Source organism: Strigops habroptila, chromosome 9 (genome assembly GCF_004027225.2).
Source record: "Strigops habroptila isolate Jane chromosome 9, bStrHab1.2.pri, whole genome shotgun sequence".
Lineage (NCBI taxonomy): Eukaryota > Metazoa > Chordata > Aves > Psittaciformes > Psittacidae > Strigops > Strigops habroptila.
The window spans coordinates 34070182-34095363 of NC_044285.2; the positions used below are offsets into that span (position 1 = coordinate 34070182).

General features: G+C 42.6%; 1 protein-coding gene across 7 annotated transcripts in view; it reads right to left on the reverse strand.

The window, feature by feature from the left end:
* The window catches only part of KIAA1210 (KIAA1210 ortholog), a 61820-nt gene that overhangs the window by 17417 nt on the left and 19221 nt on the right, over window positions 1-25182 (reverse strand). For 3 of the 7 annotated variants that reach the window (XM_030498122.1, XM_030498117.1, XM_030498118.1), the window contains exons 2-4: window positions 9639-9715; window positions 4706-4874; window positions 1408-1537 (exon numbers count right to left, since the gene is read on the reverse strand). In XM_030498122.1, the coding sequence (XP_030353982.1) occupies window positions 1408-1537; window positions 4706-4874; window positions 9639-9705 (366 nt within the window). In that variant the 5' untranslated portion in view covers window positions 9706-9715. Of the gene's footprint in view, window positions 1-1407; window positions 1538-4705; window positions 4875-9638; window positions 9716-15325; window positions 15472-25182 lie in introns of those variants that run through there. The other 4 variants (XM_030498120.1, XM_030498121.1, XM_030498119.1 and 1 more) reach the window with 4 other exon arrangements.

A 25182-nucleotide genomic window follows, 5' to 3' on the forward strand; every position in this document is an offset into this window, starting at 1 on the left:
GGGCAGCACAATGTCACCCTCTAATCCCCTAGTCCCTCAGTTCAAACAGCTTTCTTGCCCTCTTACCCACACCAATCAAAGGAGTACCACCAATACGATCTGCAAAAGCAGAACTGATGACAAACTGCACGGAGATTGCAATGCATTGACAAAACAAGACATACAACATACCTGTGCACTTTATGGGAAGGGAAATACAGAAAGTCAGTTTTGCTTTTCTCTCTTTTCACAACTTCCCATCTTTGATTTACTAAATTTATTACTTGCAGACAGCAAAATATTGTGGGGAAAACTGAATTTACAGTCTGTCTTCTACTGGTAGAAGTTAATTTACATTGCTAAGAAAATAACAGCTTTTATTAGTGCTTGGCTTTTATCCTGACAAGAGTCAAGCTCACAGAAAAAGGCTGTCTTTTATGGCTATAAAAATAGAGCTGGCAGTATTACATTACCATGCAGGATGATGGCTGGATGAAGAGAGGGCACAGTGGACTGGAGATAGCGTGAAAAGAGCTTTTTTTTCCCCAACAAAGTTCTGTCATATATAAACATAATTTCTCCTGCTACTCCTATTGTTATACAAAAAAATACCCTGAATTGAAGCTCAGTTTCTTTTGCAGTCTTGTGAAAGAACAAGTCCCTCTGTGCACCTTCTATGACTAAACATGTGATGAAATTGTGTTTTGCAACACAAAACTCACACTGAGCAAAGGAAGAATTTCGATGGCCTTTGGCTGCTTTATCAACCATTTGTTTTCAGCCTCTGGAAAAAACCTTAAACTTTTATCTCAGTGCTCTGAGCTAGGCAGTCACTTAAATGCAATTAATATAACTAACAGTTGATAAGGGAGCTGTCAAGAAGGGTTCAGTATGTGCCTTGGAAGAAGGAAATGACCTAGCAGAATACAGTATCCTTTGTTGGCAGAGATCAGAAGAATAATGATATAAATAAAGCTGTCACTAAGAGTGCCCTGACATATCCATCATCCCACACACTTATGCAGCCATAGAATGTACAGTGAAAACATCATAGCCAGAATTGCCCAAAAGAATAACAGTATAAGAGACACACTACATAATAAATAAATGGCCTTAATCTAAAAACAGTACCTATGAAGAATAGAAATCCCATTGGAAGAGGACATGCTCATTAATGAAAGTTTCCAAAAGTCCGTGAACTGGATTCATGTCACTCACACGCTATGAGACCTGGGAAAGGCTGGAAGCACCAGGACTGCCCAAAGATGTAGTTTCCAAGAGGCAGAATAGATCCAAAAGCAGTAAATCTGGTTTGGACACTATAGTCAACAAAATCTTAAGGCACACAGCAGAGCAATCAAACCACAGAGTTTCCTAGGAGACAGCTAATATGAAGCAGCACCATGAATGAGGGGACGATGTTCTCACCTGCAAAGTTTTCACTCTCCCAGGTATGTTTTCCTGAGACAACACATCACCTGCCACATTTCCCGGTGCAGACTCAAAAATGAAGACACTGTCGTGGGACAAGGCTTTGTTTCCCATGCTTCCTTTCGGCCTGGGAAGGAAGAAAAGAACAGTGGTCAGTGCACTGGATACATCCCTCCAACACTTCCCTGCACTACTTCTCCAGGGCAGAAGGATCACAAAGAGGCCAGAGTAGGATGCATCTCACTTAACTTCAGATTAGTGTATGTTAGCTGTCTTAGTGTAGCCACTGCTAGTTCCTTTTATACTCAGAAGGAAGAAACACACATGGGACAAGTGCCCATGGCCACAGTTACATATCTGTCCATGGCCAAGTTGAAGTACCCAGGTAAGATATTCCTGCTCTGCTCCTGTGCTCACTGGGTGTTCTGCCCAGGGAAGCATGGATGAGATCCCACAGTTAACTGGCTTGTAATTAACTGAGATTGATTGGGGTTGGACTATTAAGTTGTGCAGGGCAAATTCTGCACTTGGGTGGCACAACTAGAAAGGCTCCAAATCTTTTATTCACCAAGTTCCATCAGCATAGGCTGGTGGTGTCTGTGTGTTACTTTGTCCAAAAGACGACAAGGATGGCTTCTACCAGGATTTCAGGATTTCATTCTAGCATTTGACTGGAAAACAGCAGAGAATATTCTCATGTTGTTGGCTGCCAGCCTCAAAACTCACAAGTTACAAGGATTCCTTGGCTCAGCTGCCCTGCAGGCAATGCTCTTGCCTCTGAAAGTTGGACTCTGGGTAACAGGGGATGATTAGGAACAGAACTCTGACAAGGAAAATTCAGTAAGTCTAACACTCTTCTGCAAGGACATCAAACAGAAGAGGTCTCTGCTATTTGCCTAACACCAGATTCTCTCTCTATTTAGAAGAAAGCCCTGAAAGACTGTGAACTTTCATAAAGTAAATACTCCATGTAAAAAAATCCCAAATTACTTTCTTCCTCCTGCAACTCCCTTCTTCACATCTCCAGAGACACCACCTCATTTGTCTGCTTGACTAACTCTCCTATGGCACCAACGGTGTAGTCAATCCATGCATTCAATCTGCAAGCTATGCATTCATTCATATCTCTGTAAAATAGATCAAATAAGCTGCCATTCTTATTCAGTAGGATTCACTTGCAGTGTGATTCCTACAGCTCTAACAGCCACACAGGAGTTGGTCTCTGGTTAGTATTCAGAAAAGTTAAATTTTTAAAATATTACGTGGCGTATGGGGTTTGCATGGCAAGGGTTTGGTAGTGAGGGGATTCCACGGGGGGGGGTCTGTGAGAAGGTGCCAGAAGCTCCCCCCATGTCTGATAGAGATGTTATATTTTCTCTCCCCTGTCCAGCTGAGGAAGGGACTGATGGAGCAGCTTTGGTGGCACTTGGCACCCAGCTGAGGTCAACACACCACACATGGTTTAAAAAAGAAAAAAAGGAGGAAGAAAAGAAACCAGTGCTCCTGCCTCAAGAACAAACAAACAGCAGCATTATTCTAGGATCGATTCTGATACTCTGCATGCCAGAAATTGCAAAGCGCAGGGTCCTACCATAAACCCTGCACAAGCTGTATTTCCATTGGCTCTCAGGATCAGATTTTCCAAAGGATTATGTAGCTCTGTCTCTTTATGTACAAAGCATGCTTATGCTACGCAGGGTCTGGACATGATAGAGTTTTCAAGCAGCACAAACATATCCTCCAATTTTTTTGGATAAACCATCTAATCTTACCTCTAAGGGAAAAACCAGAAGGGTTTTACTCACTTCCTGATCTCTGATCTTGCAAAACAGTTCATAATCACTGGAGGATAGCACTGGAGTAAACAGCAACTGGACTTGAAGTACTTAAGGTTCTTGGTTAAGGGCAAGAGAAGGAGTTCGCACCTACACTGCCTCTGGAGCAAGGGGTTGATTTTAAGCCAGATTCCTCCTATGGGCCAATGGGGTAAACTCAGCTGTTCCTAAGCTTTTTGGTCTGGGTTAGCTGAGTCACTCTAATTCCCCTTAGCCCAGGGGACTGGTTATGTGGTCACTTATTCTGTTGCTGTTATGCTAACAAACAAAACAGATTGTTGTTTAATTCCCAGATCATTTCCATGATGCAATTGCATAAATACAACAGAGAGAGTGGGGAAAGGTGGGACACAGAGAAACCAGCACCCATGAGAAAGTAACATCTATAAGCTGTTCCACCAGAAGAAACACAGCATCCAGCTCCACCAAATGCCTTATATGACCACACAAAGCATTTGGCAGCAATGCTGATTTCCGCATGTCTCACTCTAGTCATCTATTCGTGCCCTCTGCCAGTGTCCCCTCCAACAAACCACTGCAAACTATAGGATGTGTCCGCTGTTTTGTCACACATTATTAGTCTGCAGCTCTACAACTCAAGGCCTAGAGTAATACAAAGAGACGCCTGGCAAACTAGCTAACAGGGGAGTATGAGGAGGGTGGGGAGTTGGAAAACAGCTAGATACCTATCCATGACACCCCCGGTGAGAGAGGAAATCATGTTCAGAGCATTGTCCCACCCCAGATTCAGTCACAGATGTGCAATGGAAGTGTTGTGTAGCTTGATCGTTTAAGGTTATCAGTGAAGCAGCATTAGCAGAGCAAGCTAATAGCTTGTATTACGCTAACTGAAGAATGGCCAAGTTTTTGAACTAACATCATTCAGGGATCTGAGAACTGCTCTGCAATTTGCTTAAGGACTTGCAAACCTCACCCACATGGACAGGCCTCCATGGGTAGCTGAAAAAACTAGAGGTCTTCAGCTGTTACCTGTACCCAAATGGCTACATAAGAAAGTTAAAGCAGCAATCTCACACTGATAATACAACAAAAATACTTCTGCCCCTTTACCCCAGCTCTGATGTAGGGCACTACTGATGCTAAAAACCAGCAACTCAGCTTCATGCATATTCTCTGTACTAGCACTAACTCAGTCGTCATCCCCTTGTAAAGTTGCTCCTGATCAGACCCTTCCAGATTTCAAACACTAAACTCAATCAAAACAATCTGGGCTGTCTGCAGTTTTAGCCTAAGAAGTTGGATCACCCCTGCCCCTGGCTGTCCTCCCCCTCCTCTCCAGGCTGGCTTCTGAAGCACTAGCAAAGAAAGAGGAAATTCCTGGAATTCCTTCATCAGCATTAGGGCTTGTTTTGCACAAACTTGGACAGAGGTTGCTCCTGAGGGGCCAACTCATGCTTTCATCCTACTGCTGTGAGAGGTCCACTTCTCCAGCAGCTTACCCAGCCTCCTCCGGTGAATGAAGCGCAGTCGTGTCGAGCACGGAGATGCTGACATCGCTGCTGGACTGGCAAGGTTTTAAATTACTCTCTCCCCTGGGAGGTGGAGGTTCTTTCCTTTTCTTCTTGGCAAAGAAGTTCTTGAAAGTCTGAAATTTGGATTTTTTCTTTCCTGAAACATGAGAGAAATTAAAATTTACAGAAGTTGGAAGTGTTGCTTAGTCTGGAAAATGTTATCTTGTAACTTCTGGAGGAAGCCTCAAAGCTACAGCAGCCCATTCAGTTCTAGTTCCTTTGTAAATAATTCAGTGCTGGAGTCCAGTGAAAGGCGAAGCTGCAGTTCTTACATTTGCTGCCTATAAAGCAGTACTGGCATCGAGCTGACAATAGTGGTGCCTACTTATGTTCCAAGTTTTGAAAAATACACCTTAAGTAGAGAATGTATCTACCCACAACTGAATAGTGATCACGCCAATCATACTTGACATATTTTCAATTTAAAAAGTTATGTCAATGTCTTCAACTCTTATTGTTCTTTACTTAGCTCGGCTTAGGTCTGCTTTCCCTTTACTCAGTGAGTAAGGAGAGAACACCTGGAAGATATTCAACATTTGGCAAAAAGATTGAAACTGGCAAAAGAATTTATAAACTCTAAACCAAAAATATCTGTTTCCACATTAAACCACTGCCCCAAAATAAAAATCAACAACTCCTCCAAGGACAATGGAGCAAACTTAAATTAAGACAGTGCCCTGCAGGACACGAAACCCCCAACCATAGCAGCCCTAAGAACACAATTAGAAAACTATTAATCTGGTTTCATTGCCATTGATTTTCCACTGTCCAAATGAAAATACAAAAAGAACAAAATAAACCATATGAAACATCACTGACTTACATCATTTTTAATAACCTAAGATACTTTAACATTCTCATTTATATTTTCCTTCAGCACACAAGTGCTGCATTTTGTCACTGAAGCTTCTAGGAGGGGTCAGTTTGGAGTGGTTTGAGCCAAACTATTGTACTAAGACCCCTGTGATTGACTTAAATACATATGCAGAGCAATAACATCACTGCATATCTAAGCCAAATTCATTGTTCAATTAATACTTTATAAGAATTGGCATAATAAATGCCCACAGCTGGAGGGTTCCTCCATAAGCAAGGCATTATTTCAACACAATTATTGTCTTCTCCCAGCAATGATTTAGTCGGCGATGCTCTGCTTCAACGTGTGCCCTGTACGTGTAGGGATCTCTGCCAATGGGCCTTATCTGGGCTGAAACTGTGCCACCACACAGCTGCATCAGACAGTAGCCACTTTGAGAAATAAACAATGATACTGAGATATACTCACCCTGTCTCCTCCCTGCTCTCAAGCCCAGTGCCAGCACCATGTGTCAGGACATACAAGGACACTGCTACACTGCCCGGCACGGACTGATGGGATGGCTACCTCTCTGCAGAGCAGTAGTAGCTACAGAAGACCTGCACATTGCTTTTCAAGTGACTTGGGCTGCCACAGACACCAAATTATCTTCCAAACAATGTAGAGCAAAACTATCAGTGGAGTTCCACTCATCCGAATAATCACAGAATCATAGAACAGTTAGGGCTGGAAAGGACCTTGGGATCATCTTATAATAACGGATGTAGTGCTCCTTGGAGGGTTTATCAGTGGAAGACCTTTGCAATCAGAAGACCATAACGCCTCTCAGATAAAACAACATGTTGAGTGTCCTTTAGAGAGTCTTTAGAAATGCTTTCCTTTCATTACTGTCATTCATATCAGCTATTAGACAACCTATATGGTATTCTCCCAGGAAACTTATCAAAGCTGAATTGGTTTATTTTAGATGAGCAAAACAAAAGATTAAAATGTTTCATGAAAGCAGTGCCCCAAAATTATCAATTCAGCAACGTCTGCTAACACAGGCCAATGACTCAAAGAGCAACATGGCAGACTTGGCTACAGGCAGACTGCTCTGCAACTTAAAGGCAGTCTAAATGAAAAACAATGACATTGTCATGTACAATGGTCAGCTGACAGTGCTATGGACAGACAGCAAGTTTGATTCTAGTGCAATTATTACTGATGAGCTCAAGCAGATGCCGGTATTTCCAGAGAACCAGGGGAATGTTTAAAAACCAACACAACAGAAAAAGAAGTGATCCTAAGGGCATTTAAGAGAAACAGACATAAGTCCTAATACAAAGGATAACATTGCCAGGGTACTACTCCAAATACTTGTTTGGATCAGAAGTAGTGCTAGCTTTAGAATGGAGCCCATGGAAAGGATTTGCAAACACTGCCAATGACGGAAACTCAGCTGGCAGGGGACAACACTTGGGTATCATTGTGCAACAGAGAGTCCTCTGGTGCAGACACATCAGTTACTTCAGTGCCTTCTCCAGCCTCTAATTTATTACTGATGTGTGGGGTACATCCCCTCCAGCAATAATTCCTCTTCGGCCATGCTCTGCTCAGCTGCAAGCCTTCAGCTGTTTCAGATGAATGAGAAAACAGTAAGTTTCCCTGCAGTTCCAGAACATGGGCACTTACCATATTATTACACACACACACACAAAAAAAAAAGATAAACCCACTACTAGACACTTAGTGCTGCATGCAGATGAAAACTGGGAATGCTCTATGGGACAGCACTGGGCAAAAATGACATGGTTCAGAAAGACAGCGCTCATATTTGTTTCCTGCTGTGAACAGTTCTGCACTAGTTTCACACACCGTTAAAAGGATGCCACATTTAATTTAAAGGTGCTTACATTTCAGCACACTGTGAAGCAGCCTAACATATTGCTGAATTGGAAGAGTACTCTGTGATACTTGAACTGATAATATACAAGAGGATCTTATTACTTAAAATGGAAAAAATTAATTGCATAAGCTCAGACAACTATGCCTATTTCCCCTTCACCCACTGAAGAATAATAACTCCTGGTTTTTGAATTCCTATGGTTCTTGATCTTCAATTTTATGGCATTAAAAATAAAAGATTAAAGGCTACTGCCTTAAAAAGCAAAAGCCTTCCCAAAAATTAGTCGCTTGTGCTGTTATTTAGCCCACTATAACAGAAAAGGAGCAGGAGTAGGCATTTTTCTTTCTCTGTAAAGTTTGTTTATTCTGTATTTTTTACTGTAGTGTGCTGCCTATTTCATTGTTTCTCCTGTGCACAGAAAGAATTAACACACATCTTTCTGCTCTTTGCACGGTTCTTCTCTATAACAAGAGAAAAAGGTGCTTTTTCCAGTGCAAAATTCAGACTGTAAAAAGCAGAGGGAACATCTGATTTGGAAGCCCAATAAACACATTTAAATTAAACACTTCATTTGTGGATCTTCTGTGCTCTCTGACTTCCTAAGGTGCATCCGGGACACATTTTCCATCTTCTCAAGTTCAAGGACTAGATACTTCACTAATAAACACACATGAAAAAACCCCACAGACAAGATTCTCAGAAAAGACCATGATTCTAGCTTCATAAAAAGTACCTGATACTGCCAGCCAGGTAATAAAATCATGAAATTCAGTACGGCTAACACTGGGTGCTGACAGGTTTTGGACAGTGACCTGGTTACTGCCATCAAGAAGCAGCAGATGCACTGGAAGCCCTCTACTACTAGTCAGACAGTAAGGTAAATCTCAAGAAGACAATCTAATTGACTAGATGGTGAAGGCTGGGGATTTTAGCCTCCTGGAGCCTTCACATCACGAACCAGTTAAAGCTATGAAGAGGAAGAAGTGAGGCAATCCTAAATTACATGGGAAGTAAGCAAAAGATCCTAAAATGGCTTTATCCAGGTCCATCAAGTGTTTCTTGAATATTTCAGCAACAGTGCCGCAGCCTTTAACTTTTCTAAGTTTTGGTTCAGTTACAGATAGAAATATTCCTAGTGGTTTTAGAGCCAACACTTAAGCCAGGAAGCCATCTCCTGCCTTCCCGGTGACCCAGCTCAGAATCTGATCCATTTTATGAATCTTCCAGTGAACCCGAGTACAAAATTTGCATGTGTGGGTCCCACACAGGTTCACCAGCATGCCATGGATACCACTGGAACATCTCGATAAACTAGATCACAAATTTAAGGTTTCAGCCACTGCCGAGCATCAATCCTTACACTTTCTTCACCCCATCTACGTGCCATGCAGAGCTGAACTAACAGTCACCTTGCCATTTATTTCTCTTTTCTACCAGTATTTTGAAAGTGACAAATGTATTTCTAAAGGACAAAACAAGATGACCTTTGAAACACAAACATTTAAGATGATTGGGAGACATTAGCCAAAGAAAAGAAAATCAAGTGATACGACAGCCACTTTTTGAAACACCTCAGTCTTCATATGCTGTACTTCATATTCACCTATCTCCTCAGGAACAGTCTGAACACTGGAAAAGAGGGTTTCCTTTAATTAAGACAATTTGTTGGCATAAGTAACATATCTTTCTTTCTTGCCTATTATTCCATTCTCTCATGGCTGTTTGCATCAGCCCATGCCACTAGATTAAAGAACAAATAGTAAGTGGTTGTCTGTGGCCAGAAGCAGCGAATGAGGCTGCAGTGGGGGTGCTGGTACAGCTCCCACAGGCAGAGGCTGGCTAAAGGCTCCAGCTCCCACCTCTGCAGGATCCAACAAAGCCTGCACAACAATCAGTCCTTCAAACTCTAACATTCTGTTTTTTAAAATCCAAGCCAGAATCAAAAAGAATATCCTCCATCAGGTGATGACCCTACAGTACTGCACATTCAAAGACCCTTCCCACAGCATTGCCAGCTGACAAAGCCACACAGATTTTTTTTTTACACTACAAAACCCAAAACAATACTGCAAAACAAGTCACTACAGACCCCTGACCATGAAGAAAACAAATCCTGACTTCCAAATCAGCTATACATACACAGAACACCTGCTTACCTGTACACTCTTCAAGTGTGTCTCCTGCTTCAGGTGACTGTGTGACCTCTGTTGGTCCCGTAGCCATGATGTAGTCACTGAAATAGAGATGAGAGCATCAGTTAAATTTTAGCCTACTTTCCTAGCAGAATATGGTACCACCCAGCATGAAAAAAGATAATGGTGGGATCTTTTCTGAAAGTGCATACCCAAATGCTGATCAGAGACATGGCTCACACATATTTTCACTTCAGCCACAGAACTTTTACTCATTTTTCAGTAACACTTATATCTCCAGCCAAAACTAACAAATCAGTTTAACTTCTTACCAGTACCTCTGTCTTTCTAGGAAACCAGGATCAAAGCTTGCGTTAATGAAAGATGTCATTAAACTTGCTCAGCAAAGACTGTGATGCTTCCCTGTCTCAGAATAATGAGCCTTTATGACTGCTCTTTGCTAGAGCATGACAGCTCCATGCTACTGTAAAAAACATCCACAAGTAAGTGCTCTGCTGCCAAGGGTTCATGTGTTCCAGTGTCCTCACAGCAGGCACCAGGCTAGTCTGTCAGCATTATTAAAATTAGTTAAGCATCAGCACTGAAGCATCATCCTGAGCTATGCTACATCAGTGGAAACCGATAGATCAAATTTATTTTGGATCCAGTGCAATCAGCTTTTAGCCACAAGCTTTGAAACCTTATCGCAAGCAAGGCTATTGATCAACCAAATTAGCTGATGGCATCATCTTCCTGCTCGATGAAAACAAAAGTGCAACCTAGTTTTAAGATCATTCAATGTTAACTGGCTCCACTTTGTATTTTCCAAGACTCCTAAATGGGTGTCTGTCAGAGACAAAAGAATTAAGCTGCAGACTGTGAGAGTTACAGTACAAATGTCAAGCAACAATGGAAATGTGACAGTTTAGCAGGGCAGCTCATAAATACTGTCCTTTGTTATGGAAGATATCTAGGTGATACATTTACATAGTTAGCAGTTCCAATATACTTTGTCAGGACTTAAAGAGTAAGAAAACTTTACAAACAAATGAAAATACCCAGCAACCAATCCTGCTCCCTTTTCTGCATGGACCTCATTTAACATTTTTTCACCTCAAAGTGGTGTAAGAATACTGCCATATTCTTAGAATAAGATATTCATAGAATAAGATAAGTATCTCAACAGCAAGCAAGATTATGATTCCATACGAATTTGGTCCACCAGTAAACTATTCTATTTCCTCTCTACCACCCACGCACTCTATAACGTGTCATGCCCAAAAGCACTGGGACTTTCCTATGAGCCCACGTCCTCAGATAACCTTAAAAGATAAGGTGCAGAAAATCAGAGGCAGACGTGATGGAACTGCCACCAAAAACAAGGGAGCAGACCATGGAGATAAGAGGCAGAGGTCCTGCAAAACCAGGCCAGCGTAAGCTTTCCCTGTATCAACCACCCAGATATGCAGACTGCCATGCTGCTGAATGTAGGGAGAAATGGAGGAGATAGACTGCAGTGGTTTTCTGTTGTATAACAAATCATCTGTGAGCAGGGAACACAGGAATGCATTAACACACTGTGGTTCTAAACAAACTCATTCAACTTACTAAAATCAATGAAAAAGTCATTGCAGCAACCAGAACTGGTTATACCTTTTCTAAGCAAGACACACTGAGGAAGTTTTTGAAAGAATTGTGTTAGACAATACTGAAAAGCAACAAAAACAGACTTTTAGGATTTTTTCCCTTTTGGATTATCATAACCATTCAACTCTTCTCCCTTTTTTCACCCCCGCATCTCATCAATTATCCACGAAAATGTGCACATTTTGATTAAACTATTAATCAGCAGACTTTCTCATAGACTATTTCTCCATATTAAAAAGAAATTCAGCTCAAATTTTCCCCCTCAACTTCACACAACATGCACATTGATAATGTCAGATTTTTCTTGAGGGAAAGGAAAATGCATCTGAAGTAAAACATCAAGAAAGCATTCAACAAACTTAGAAAGACAAACTGGCAAGTCCCCAGACTTGAGCTTATTTTCACCTAATGGGAGTGGGCCTGACACTTGGCTCATTTAGACCTCTAACGTCTCCTTTACCCACCTGAAATAAAATCAAAGCAAGAGAAAATGCTGGTTTCAGATCAACCTTTGTTATCACCAGCTCTACATTTATTTGAATTACTCAATCATCTCAGCTGACCACTCAGAATCCCTCCAGCCTTTGGAGATATTTTGACTATTACATTTATTATAACTGCAAGCATTTACTTCCAATTGGTTTATATTTTATACAAGTAGAACTGTAATTGTAAAGCAGTTCAGCTCTGAGTCAGTCTCTTCACACTCAAATCAGCTCCAGCATTAACTCGATTTTAAAGCCGAGTTCTCTGGGGCATGTGGAGGTCAAGTGTCAATTGCCAGGGTGCACTGGTGGTTGGCAAATGTGCCCCATTTAGAACCTAATGGTTTGGTGCCTTTGAATGCCTCATCACAGTATCATCTTTTTCCAGTAAACTAAACATCATGGATTTCTCCAAGCTTTAAGTTAGCAATGACCAGAAAAAGATACACATTTACAGCAAAGTGTAAGTTCCATCATTAAAAGCTTGATGACACACCTGAAGGAAAATTAGCACTTAGACAACACTTAGACTTCAAATTCTGGTGGCAGAGAGTTGTACTTTACAGAAAAGAGCTAGCAAATGTTCTGAGCAACAAACCCTAGCCTGGATCAATGTAATGGAGAAAAAGAGGACAAAACCCCATCAATACAAATACATGTGAATGCACAGGCATTAACTAATCGAACCTTCGGACATTCACCACTTCCAGGCCCTAATGACAGCTGACAGATGCAGTGTCAGGATGTGTCAATACCATGTACATTCACAGTTCAGTCAGCTGTACGGAGAGCTTTCCCAGAGCATTATGCCATTAGAGACAAAATTTTAAATAAATGCTGTATGCATATTGATTTTTAGTGATAAAAACATCAGGTTAAACAAATGTCCTTTTAGAGCAGTACTTCTGATATTCTTCAGGCTAGGAGATGCTAGAGGACAGCATCCCTCACAGAGGGATGAAGGAGACTGTCTCCTCAGCGGGGGAGCCGTCAGGGCAGAGCAGTGACAGATTGATAGCTATGGTCAGCCAAGGTAGCAGAGTTGTCAAGTCACAGCAATTGTTTGCTTCCTACTAGAAGTGGAACAGCGGGCACATTTCCTCAGTCTACAACTTTCTAATCATGCTCTTAGTCCTCTCTCAAACAGCATTTGCAATCCCTGCATATGCATAGGCATCCTGGTGCAGAGGTACAGTACAAACAAGATGCTCAGTCTTTGCTAGACACCTTAAAAACCAGGCCTGGTCCTGCCTCCCTGCACCAATTCCAATGTAAGGCCATGGAAAAGACTGAAAGCTACTGAGAGCAGCAAGGATTGACTACAAGGTGTTCACCTCTCCTTGCACAGGGTGATGGGCTGGATTATTACACCTATGAGTTAACGAATTATTTGCAAATAGTGAAGTGGCTTCCCATATAGATGCAATCACAACAATAAACCTGACATTACTAGACCCTATTTGCATTGCCAGGGTGTATTTTAAAGCAATAAAACTCCTATGCACTTGGAGAGCTTGCTTTACTTTCAAAGCAGGGCACAGGACATAGTTAGCAATCACCACTCAACTGGTTTGATGGTTTAGATGTAGGCTCCCTGCTATCCCATACAAAACTTCCATTAATAACCCTACTGTGTTGCATTCACTTGGAGCTCTTCAACTCATTAAAGGAACTAATGAGTCTTAAGATAAAAAAAAAAAAAAAGAAATCTCCAGGAAGAGGAGAAATATCATTGTCTCCCTTTTAGGAGCTGGGGCAACTGCAGATATGTGCAGTGCTCTATGGGAGGGCAGTGATAGGGCAAAAGAAATAAAGTCCCAGGGTGGTGTTCTGACCATTCCCTTTCTGTCGCCGAGTACATTACTGAATATGTACATCATGGGGGGGTGGAGGAGAATGCTAAAAGAAGAAAAGGCAATTCTCTTTCAGTGCTTGGTTTGTGTATTTAAGGACTCCTGGGAAGTTAACATTGTACAGGACTCACGTTTCCTGCATTTAACAAAGGCCCAAGACAAACAGAAACACTTTCAGCTCAGCCTCAGAAAAGGGACAGAGCCTCCTTGCTGTCTCTCCAGTGGAGAAGAAGACTTGGAGACTGCCCAGCAAGTTCCTACTCCAACTTCAGTGTTTCTTCAGCTTCAGTCGCATGCTTCTGTATAAGCATTCCAGAAGATCTTATGACAGAGTGATCAAAGGAGATGCTGAACCCTAAACAGCCCCTTTCCTATCAACTAAATGCTTGAGGAAATAAAGACTGAAGAATACGAGGCACTGCATTCAGTTAGCATCTTCATAGTCTATAGGAGACAGACAATGGCAAGCAGCCAAGAGGAAGAGAAGAAATTTTTGCCTGGAGCTTTTAAAGATCAATTTCGCTTATGCTACAAAAATCACGTGAAATCAAGCTTAAGCTCCAGATTTCAGGACACAAATTTTGCACAGCAAGGTGGATCAGCATAGGGAAATGCACACCCCTCATCTGGTCCTCTAGGCCACCACCTTGCAGCCAGCCTCCCCAGAACATGCTCCAAAGCTACTGCAGGACCTCAGAAAAAGCCCCTGTATTTCTCCTGAACGCCGGTTTCAAAGAAACACAGAATGCAAGACAGTTTAGTATTCAGAATACATTCTGAAGCAAAAGGTGACTGACAGGTTAAATTTGTACTGTATCCTATTAAAGCACATGAGAGGACTTTGTTCTGACAAAATGTGGTTAATTGCTTCCCTCCCTGGGAACCCTGCAAGGAACTATCAATGAACCCACTAATCCAACAACAATTAAATGAAGTTCACCCTCTGCAACTCTACAGAACAGGATTCCAGAGTCAACCATAAAGCAACAGCAGAGCCAGCAAGATTTCTATTCAATTTTCACACCCCTTGAGCATATCAGAAATCCAACAAACAAAGCTCCCTTTGCTATCCATGCAATGAGCCACACAAACTGCACTTCAAGGTTCATGTTCAGGGAACATGCTGAATAGTGTGGGATCCCACAAAAACTTTGCTGAAACAGAGTACTGCCCAACAGGACAGAAGGAACTGGGATCTGACCTTGCACAGCTGATCCCATTGTACTCTCCTAGAGTATAGTGTTTCTAGGTTGAAATTCCCAGGGGGTTTCACCAGCCCCTAGCTGGTATGTCCTAGTCAGACCATGACTGTTTCAGGTAGGCATAAGAGAACAGCACAATCAGCAGTTTACGTTAGGACACTTGCTACCGCCTCCACTGATAAAACTGACAGGAGGAGTTGACAAAGTTAATGAATACTGCTCTTGCAATTTTCACCAAAGGAGGGAGAGTTTAAGGAAGTTTAAGGTCCTTTTCCAATAATCAGAAATAATACAGCAATAGTAGCCATGAGGAAGTCTGGATAAGCAACTAGGTAATATTTAATATCAATAAAATACTCTCCCAGGATCAAGTAGAGGGTCATAATTCCCCACAGCAACAGACAACATTCAGTTCTGACCCCTGATGAGATATCCAGCCCAAACAACCGCCAACATAAAGAGATCTATTCACAGCCTTCACACTTCGCATTCAAACACCCCCTCACCACCCTCTGTCCCCACACCTTGGCTTCTCAGAGAAGGCTTGCCAGAAGACAGGTCCCAGTGCGCTGAACTCTTTTTACCTACATTCTGCTTTGAGAAGCCTCTGCCTGACAGCAATTCTGAAGGATTTCTGCAATTCAGCAGTGCCTGAAGCATTATGTGCTGCCCTCCCAGTGAGTGTGTGTGTAACACTAATGGAAAGCAGCTGGTGGGCTGAAGCTGACTTTAAAAAAAAAAAGTAACAGGAGGAAATGCCTTTCATACAGTCACACAGGCTCAGTCTGTAATTGTGTGAGAAGCCAAAAGCATAAGAAGGGGGAAGGGCAAATGAGAGAAAAACATTCATAGGCTACTACAGAAAAGCAATGGAAATGCACTCTGTTACCAATGCAGGAACTGAGAGAGTAAATGCCTCTGTCCCATGCCTGTCCCCACAGACTCATGCCCTCTCAGCAGCCATGCCATTTGCTAAATCACTGCAGTAGGGTCTCCCTGCAGTGGGGACATGACTGCAGTGTATATACACAGACCTGTGTTACCTTAAACCTGAGGCAGGGACCAGGAGCAGAGCAGCTGTTAGCTTGTACTCAGCTTGAGAGGCCAAACTGAAGTCCCTGCTACCGCAGCTTTGTGACACTTGGCACCCGCGCCAGAGAGATTATCCTGGTTTGGACATGTCACTTCGAGCTGCCCTCATACAGCTAATTACTCTGCAGTGCTTATTAGCATGACCTGGTGTAGCTGCTGTCAGTGCAAGGATCTCCAATGCAAGTTGGTATCTGCTCAGACGCTAGAGCAGATATCTACCTCTTTGCCAAAAGTTAAGTTAAATGTTCCTGAATAGCCCATCCTGATAAATTTATCATGTTTTTTTCAGTGCATTTTCTGGTCTGCACCAATCAGGAGAAATGCGACAGAACTTTGCTCAAATCCAGGCTGGCACTAACATAGTCATGATCTAAGCACACGCAAAAGCTCAGCCAATATTTTGGACCCAGACTGTCTCTGTTTTAAAAGAATGTACATTAAATGACCCAGTTGAATTGCAACATTTGGCATTAGCATAGGAATAAGTTGGTGGTTTTCCCATGTTGTAATTCCTTTTCTTCACACTACCACACTGGGGAAATTTTAGGAAACAGCTGGAATGAGGATCTTCTTCCACTCTTCCTAAAAAGAAGTAAAAGCAGCAGCAGAGTCATCCAGCAACCGTGCTAAGGAGCTAGTACATTGCCAGCAGCAGCAGGCACTCTCAGATCTACTTGACATGGATACATTGGGAGTAGCTGGCAAGGAAGAGGAACATGCATTTAAAAATCAAGAAGGATGTAACCAAAGGCTGCCTTGGCCAGTTGGGGAGCTACACCCAGTAAGCATTACTGCCTTTGGAAACAGTTTCAAGAGCGAAGCAACAGGAAATGTCAAGCCACAATCACTAAATAGCAGACATGCCTCATGCTAATGGGAGTCAAGATGTCAGAGTCAAGAAAAGCTTACTGCCTCTGCCTTCCTGTGTGGCAAATGCAACAAATACGCATCATCTTCCATCCCAGACCTGGTGCTGGGCATATCTGGCTACTGTTTTCTACCTTCTGTGTGCTTTTTACTCCCTCTCCAAACTCCTAATTGATTTTGTTCCACCTGTGGCCTCCCACCAAAAAGATAGATGACTGATACCTGACCTGTGGTGAGCAAAGCCCTAGGAGTCCGCAGGTTGCTTCGCAGGGGTCACCAAAAGGTAGCTAAGGAAAGGAGTTTACCATCAGCTGGCTTCAACATGCTCTACAGGGGCTTGAAAAACTGTGTTGTCTGAGAAAACTCCATGGGAATTGCCAATATCTGCAAACTGTGAAGGTGACAATTATTAGTTTAGACAGCAAAATCTTTGAGACAGAGCTCATCTTTTAAACATATGCTCACAGATGGAGACTACTGAGCTGAGACTTGGGAGAACTGGCTGATTTTCCTGGCTCTATCACTGGACAACAGAGCAAATTACTGGATTGCTGATGGTAGCAGAGTTATTTATCGCTCAGCCTTGAGTTTCTTTACCTGTGGAATCGAGATGGTCACACTGAATGCCTGGAAAGCTTAATGATCCTTGTGGATGAGCTAAGCACTATCTCCATTATAGGAGACCAGCATGCCAGAATCAAACTGACACTGCTATCAAGTGCTACCACTACGCAAAAGATAAATAACAAAACCCATAAAATTTTGCAAGAGCAGCCTGCATATCTGCCATACCCCTCACTTGAGTTTCACACTGATTTCCAAGATCTTATTCTAACAAAATGAGAAGAATTGTTATATTCTGGGCCTGAAAGAGAGAGTCTGGAGACATTTTTACCAAATTAAGCTGTTTGAATATTGCAGGGAAATGAGGCTGAAACAATAGCAAACTGAATGCCAGAACTGAAACATGGCACTTTCGGCTATGTCTAAAGCTTTCCTTTTTTTTTTTTTAAGGTTTCTCCAAAACAGACACTTATCACTCAATTTGGTTAAAGAGCAGCTTAAGGAAAAAAAAAAAAAATAAAAAAAAAAATCTTCAGATAGATCAAACTTCCCAGGACACATTTCTTCCAAGAGGAGAGAATATAGATATTCAATGCCCAAGAATTCAAAGTGCACTGGAAAAAAAGAGAGGCTTATAACAGAAATTTCCAGGGTGAACTGTGTTCCAAATTTTCACTCTGAAGATCAAACTGCCACAGAAACAGTCAGCCATCTTTTGGCTATAAAAGAGCAAATAAAATACAGGCTTTGTGGTCTCAGAGGCTGCCTTTGGCAGGAAGCTCAGGAAATCTCTCTTCATATGAAGTTCCAAAACCTAGCTGGAGCAACATCTACTGCCTGCACACACACACACACACACAAATAAAAGCAAGGCCAGCTCCTTCGTATGTTGAAAGATACTGTGTCTGGCTGGCTAAACCCGCTGCGTTCCCACTGCCCCTGGATATTTCTGGAATTCAGACCCCATTTTGGCTCCTGATGAAGGAAGGCCTGGGGCAGCTTCCATGCTTGTAGAAGGAGCTCTTCTGTAGTTGCGTCTCCCTTCTTTTGCTCTAAAGGAAACCTCCTGCTGTCCCTGCTCTTCTCTCCTGGTTGCTCTCTCTAGAGCCTCAAGTTCATCAGCTTCTGAAGTACGTTTGGTCTTGAAGCACATGGAGAGCTGTCAGAGCCAAGGGAGATGATGCATGTGCTTAAAACAGCCCCTGAGCCATTTCTGTCCCAAGGGCATCTACTGACTTTTCTCTTTAGTATGAGCAACCACTAAAAAGGGATCCTGCTTCTCCAGGATTGCAGACACAAATACTTCTCTAAAATAGGATAATCTAAATTAAGATTATCTGAGCTAATGCTGTTTTGCACCAATGGAATACCAAGCTATATTCAACAGTGTTTTAAAGGAGGTGGTATGATAGAATCAGGGAGCAAAGAGGGTATGTGACAGAAAAACCCAGGAGGATGACACCTGGGGTACTGACAAGTAGGCAATGGGGAGGGAAGCAGGTGGGGACAGACATTCTGTAAGGTCTTCACAGGCCAAGTCTGCAAGAAAGGAAGCAATAAGACAGTTTGCATTGTTTGAAGGAAAGCAATGAAACTTCCACTTCTCGAACATTCTTTTGACTAAACTGAGATGATGGAAAGCAGTTTGACTGCTGGGGTGAACCAGCAAACAATTCCTCTGCACCTCCATCAGATCTGTATTTTTCCACCTTCACAGATAGCTTGACAATGAACACGATGTCTGCATCATAATTCTGGGCTAGCGCACTCAAATACATCTCATTTGCATCTGAGCTACTATAGGGATCAGAACTGTGTTGTTAGATGAGTGATACTTACAAGCCCTGGCAAAAGTGTAGTGTTACATATTTTTCAGAATGAATAAGCATAAATGCATTAATCATGAATAAAAGTCAAACATTTAGTTCACTAATTAGCACCAGATCCCTGAAACTTCAGAAGCCAAAAGAAACAACCACCACAAAAAATAAGCTGGAATGCTGCCTTAGCTCTGGCTAGATGGGTAAAAGCAAAATCAGGCAGCTTTGTCTGCAGAGCCAAGTTACCCTGCTCTGGCTGAGAGGGCTGCAGTCCCCTCTAACAGTGTGCTGGTTTGGGCTGGGGTAGAGTTAATTTTCTCCGCAGTAGCTGGCGTGGGGCGATGGTTTGGATCTGTGCTGAGAACAGTGCTGATAACACAGGGATGTTCCGTTACTGCTGAGCAGCGCTTACACGGAGTCAAGGCCTTTTCTGCTCCTCACCCCACCCCACCAGCGAGGAGGCTGGGGGTGCACCAGGAGTTGGGAGGGGACACAGCGGGACAGCTGACCCCGACTGACCCCAGGGATATCCCAGACCGTGTGGTGTCATGCTCGCATGGGAAGCTGGGGGAGAAGGAGGAAGGGGGGACGTTGGGAGTGATGGTGTTTGTCTTCCCAAGTCACTGTTATGTGTGAGAGCCCTGCTGTCCTGGGGATGGCGCAACAACTGCCTGACCATGAGAAGTAGTGAATGAGTTCCGTGCTTGGCTTTGGTCGAGTGCAGCTTTTGCTGTACCCATTAAACTGTCTTTATCTCAAGCAGGAGTTTTCTCACTTTTGCTTTTCTGATTCTCCCCCTGCGCTGCTGTGGGGGAGTGAGCGGCTGCGTGGGGCTGAGCTGCCGCTGGGGTTAAACCACAGCAGTCACAAAGATACCAACATGCTGTAACACAGTGATAGGACAGACCACAGACCATCTTGGCACCTGAACACCCATATGAATGCAGCAGCACATTCCAGTATAAGTATACAGTTAAAAAATGAATAATTATGTGTGTAGCCCAGGTCTTGGCTTTTTCATGAACATGGTGCTGGGAATGTTGAGCTGTTAGTGTAACCCTGGCTGTTAATGCAGTGATGAACAGTGACAGCTCAGCATCTGCAAGCAAAATCAGACAGGGTATCAACTGACTGACTTTTTTGTTTGTTTAAACAGTGACTCCCACAATGGAGCCTTGGAGAGCCACCTGCTTCATACAAATAATTATGAATAATATAACAAGATTAAAAAAAAAAATAATCAAAATTCTGCAGTTTGTATTTGCTGTATTCGAAATACTGCTTAAAACTCTGTGATCCATAATAGTTTTACCAACTCTAAAACTACAACAGATTTAATGCAGAACTATATAAGCTTGGATCATGTTAGAGCAGAGCACCTTGTGCTGATCTGTTTTCTTACCCTTAGGAGAAATTGGCAGGGCTGGAGGGAACATCAACCTTGGAATAACTTTGGGATTTTTTCCTGTTTTCCCACAGACAGACCTGAGATTTTCCCGAGTTTGGCTGGTGATCAGCTCTCGCTGCCCTACACCAGCTCAGGTAGGTTACCTACTGGAAGCACAGCTTGGACCTACTACATTTTTGTCCCACATATCTGTAGCCAGATTTCAGCTTCTAAAGCCAATTCTAGGGTTCACAACACAGTCATTAAACTTTCCAGACCTCCATACAAGGAGAAAATTGACAAATTGATCTCTCCAGCTGGCTGTAAGGGTACGAAGCTACACATTTTGAGCAGCAGAATTTTCTGTATAAGAGAACACAAGGCAAAATTATGAAAAGATGTTTTCACAGCTCAGTCTGGCAAAACAATGACAGTCAAGTGGTGCAGGAGAGTGAGAATCACATTCTGCAGATTGTCCCAAACCAAGAAGCTTCTACTTCTACTTCTCTAGTGCAAGAGAAGTAGAACAGGCAGCATTAGAGATGCACAACTGTCAAATATTCAGCACCTTGGCAATAAAGAAAAGACTGTTCTACTGAAATCATACAAATGGTCATGCCTGCTTGGAATTCCTCTGCCTAACAGCCAGCAAATGCACCACATCACTGTGGCTGCTAAAACAAACACCATCCAGAGAGAAACATGAACAGAATGAGGGGGACTGGGAGATGTGGAGTGACTCACTGGTGTATTAAGCCAGAATTGAACTTCTTGCACAGAGATGAGTCGAATGGAATGAATCAACAAAGAGAAATAGTTGATCTTTTTGTTAATAATACAGCACCATTGTACTAACTGTGCCCAACCGTCTGCAGTGCCATGGCTCTGCCACCTCCTGACTGCTTTTGTTCACCCTTTCTACTATTCTTGAGTTAGAAAATAGGACTTAAGCCTCCACACATTTAATACCAGGCATAGCACCGAACAATCCCTGTGAGCTGAAGACAAAATGCTCACAAATGTCAAAATACTCTGTATAATTGCCATGTACAGGAACACGCTCATAGGTTGTGTATTAAAAGATTTCCCTGAGAGACTCACAATGCCTGGGGAGTCCTTTCACCTCAGCTCACTCTCTCTGACTTGGTCCCAGCTGGGAGAGCTCTCCGCCTTCCTGTTCAATGATCTGCCTCTTGCACATTCCATAAGCTGTTTCTTAAAACCCAGTATTGTCACTCCTGTGTGGATCCAGGGGTTGTCTCTGCACTGGTGGACTTGCTTTGCTGGGCCGGAATCAGCTCTCATCCCCACATGTTTTCATCTCAAAAAAAAGCCACTGAAAAGTGGTTAATGAGCAATTCTTGCCCTCATTGGGAAATCCTGTGTGCACAATAAATGACATGGTATACAGTAAAGGTAAGCAAATATATAAGAATCTCAAAGTGTTCATAGGAAGCATTTCACCTCACCAAAATTCATTGGCCACACAGACAGACCCCCAGATCACCACAGGACCAAGGCACCAGCTCTGCCACAGCTCCCAAGCAGCACACACCGGCTCCAAAGCTGCATGGCCTCCTGGCAGCCCCACTGACCCCACAGACCACTGCCAGGCTGAGCACAGGTGTGCTGGGGAATGCCACAAGCAAGATGCCCAGGGGACTCAGTGTCTCACTTTAAACAACCTGAGAGACCTGGAGAGATGCTCCGTGTCTAAAACTGTGCCAAACGGCAAAGCATCATGTGTTGTGGACAGTCAGTAAACACAGCTACTTCGACCCTGCAGTGATTACACGCCTCCGGAAAGCAAGAAGGGCCACAGGAGGCAAATGAGCTGCCGACAGAGAAGAACCAACAGTTCTAAACTGCCCTGTTCTCCACAGTGCCAAGTTGCTACTTCAGTAGCAGTTCGTGGAGCTCTAAACGACTTCCAATTCACTTGCTAGTGTCCAAGCTAAAACAACAGCTGCTTGCTGTGGATGTGTGGATGGGTAACCAAGGGCTGTAAGGACCCCACACACATATAAAAGCTGTAAGAAGTGGATTATGCACCAAGGATGAAGGAACTTCTGGCACTCCTGCCACTGTCTCCTGTAAGCCTTTCCATCAAGAGGGCTTGAGGCAAAGGCACAGGAGGCAGTGAACAGACAGCTCAGCTGGTTATCCACCAGGGGAACAGCACTACAACATCTTTGCAATAATCTCAGTAAACACCAAAAGCTCTTCCTGAGACTCATCTGGACAGGCAACAATGTGAGCTACAGCACCAGAGCAACAGCATCTAATCCAGAAAACACATTTTACCTGATTTTGTGGTCATAACATCATTTTATATTTACAATGACTTTCATCTCAATCTAAAAATATATTAAAAATTATACTGATGCATCCATTGATGAACTTGCTTTGCCCAAATGCTGAACTTCTTTGCAGGATAAGAGTGCACATCAGTATTTTTTGACAATTTTGCGCTGTAAGAAAATAATATACTACCCCACTGGAAGTGCAAAGCTTGGCATAGCAGAGGACATTCAAACTAAAATATGCCCATAATTCTGGAATTGCTTGTGAAGTGCACCATGAAATCCTGAGTGACCACATTAAGTAAAGACTAGTTAAATACATTTCCTTATAGTCTGTAAGTCTATAGAAACCAGTTCTGAGCTGGCATGCAAAGCCTTCAGCCAAATATTTTATATAACTTCTAACATACTATATTTGTCTTTGGAAATTGGCAGTTTGCGTTGACCATCAGTGAACCTTAGTATTCCAGCAACCACACTTTCTGCTTGTAACTATGTATTTGGCTAGTACCAAAAGCTGAGAGATGTATGAAAAGATTCCTCCACAGGCTTTAGAAAAATTCATTCTATGTGTCCAGATCTAGTATTTTTCTGACACCATACCAGGACCGAGCACAACAAAACCCTGCAGCAAGGATGATGAGCTATAAACTTATTGTAAGACCAATTTAAGATTCTTAAGGTTGCAGATGCTGGTTAAAGAGAAATATGAAAGCAATCTAAAACCTTTATTTCAGTGGAATAGCAGCCAAGATTGGGGCTGTGATGAATAATTACCTGGATTAGGCTTTGGGCTTTTTATTTTTTATGAGACATCTCATAAAAGAACATTAACAAAGCACAGGGACACGGCTCTCTGCACAGAGATCATATTCAGCCACACATTATTGCAGTGTACCAAGGCAGAGCATTTGCTCCCCCTTGCAAAATGTGAGGGGGTGAAGGTAAATGTGACAGCAGCACAGGAGAGCACTACCCAGAGCAGCTTTTCAAACAGCCCAGACGCTTTCCCAGTATCAGCGTAGGTTCCATGGCCGGCGCTGAGCTCTGTGCACTTTGGCCAAATCCCTACTCATACCCAAGCCAACTGCTTAAAATATAAAAGTCTTTTCATTCCAAAATAGTTTTCATTCAGAAAGCAAGTAACTCCTTGGTTTTTGATCCTCAAATGACCACGTGAGGATTTGGGGAAGCTGTTCAACGACTCAGTGGTGCAGAAAGACAAATACTTCATGTCAAACTCCAAACAAATTTCATCCAAAATTAATCATAGGCTAAAAGCATCACTGTTACTGCAGCTGGTGTCTTAGACTCGTTTTAACTGCAATAATCACAGCCAGAGCAGTACATGAAATTTGTAATGACTGCAAAGTATTAATGGTTGCACTAATCCACTTGGGAACACATCACAGGGCTGAAATAACAGGTTGAGGAATACAGTCTGTATAGATATCAAGTGTAACTTGATAGCTGAAGAGTAACAAGAAATAAGAATGTGTTGAAGAAAAAAACTCTGTTCCTCACAAATCAGGTGGAGATCTACCAGGATCATATGCCACACACGAAAGCAGCTTCATCTGCCCAACCATTTTAGCCTCCCTCAGACTTCCAGTTTTCTTTTAACTGTATTAGATGTTGGAGGGATTGGGGGGGGGAGGAACAATTCAAGTGCCAATCCTCCTAACTTCATCAGGACTCATTCTTAGCCCTTTTGTTAGTTCTCAGTGCATCCTCCCCCTTTATCCAAGACAGACTCACTTTCCAAACATTAATTCCCACTCATAGACACTGTTACAAATTTGGAAGGAGGAAAAGAGTCAATATAGGATGGAAATGCTAACTGAAATCCAACAGGAATTGTGTGCCTTTGACAACGCGCATTTCTACGAGAGTAATATGAGACAAACTGTTGGTATGAGGGATACAACCCTTAGGAGAGGGCAAAGGAGAAACAGTGACTTGCCAGCTTCACTTTTGAACTGTCTTTTCCCCCCTCTGCTAACCAGGACTTACCCATACATTTAACTGCATTCACATCCTAAGCCTCAAGATACAACTTTGCTTGTCTTTCACTGTGCACTTCCACTTTCTGCAATCCCACACTGTATGCAAGAAAAGAGCCCTATACAGTCTGTTGATGCAAAATATTATCAAAACCCACTGCCCAGTTTGTGCAGCAGAAATTTTTGTTCCATTCCTTAGCAGGGAGAACGTCAAAGGAAAAACAGAAAATATCTTTAGGGTGGTTTAAAGCACAAAGACCGACGTGCATTGTCCTATTCTCTTCTTCCTTTATAGTCTGCTCCAACAGAATATGTCAGTGAAGCAATAAAAATATTTATTTTAAA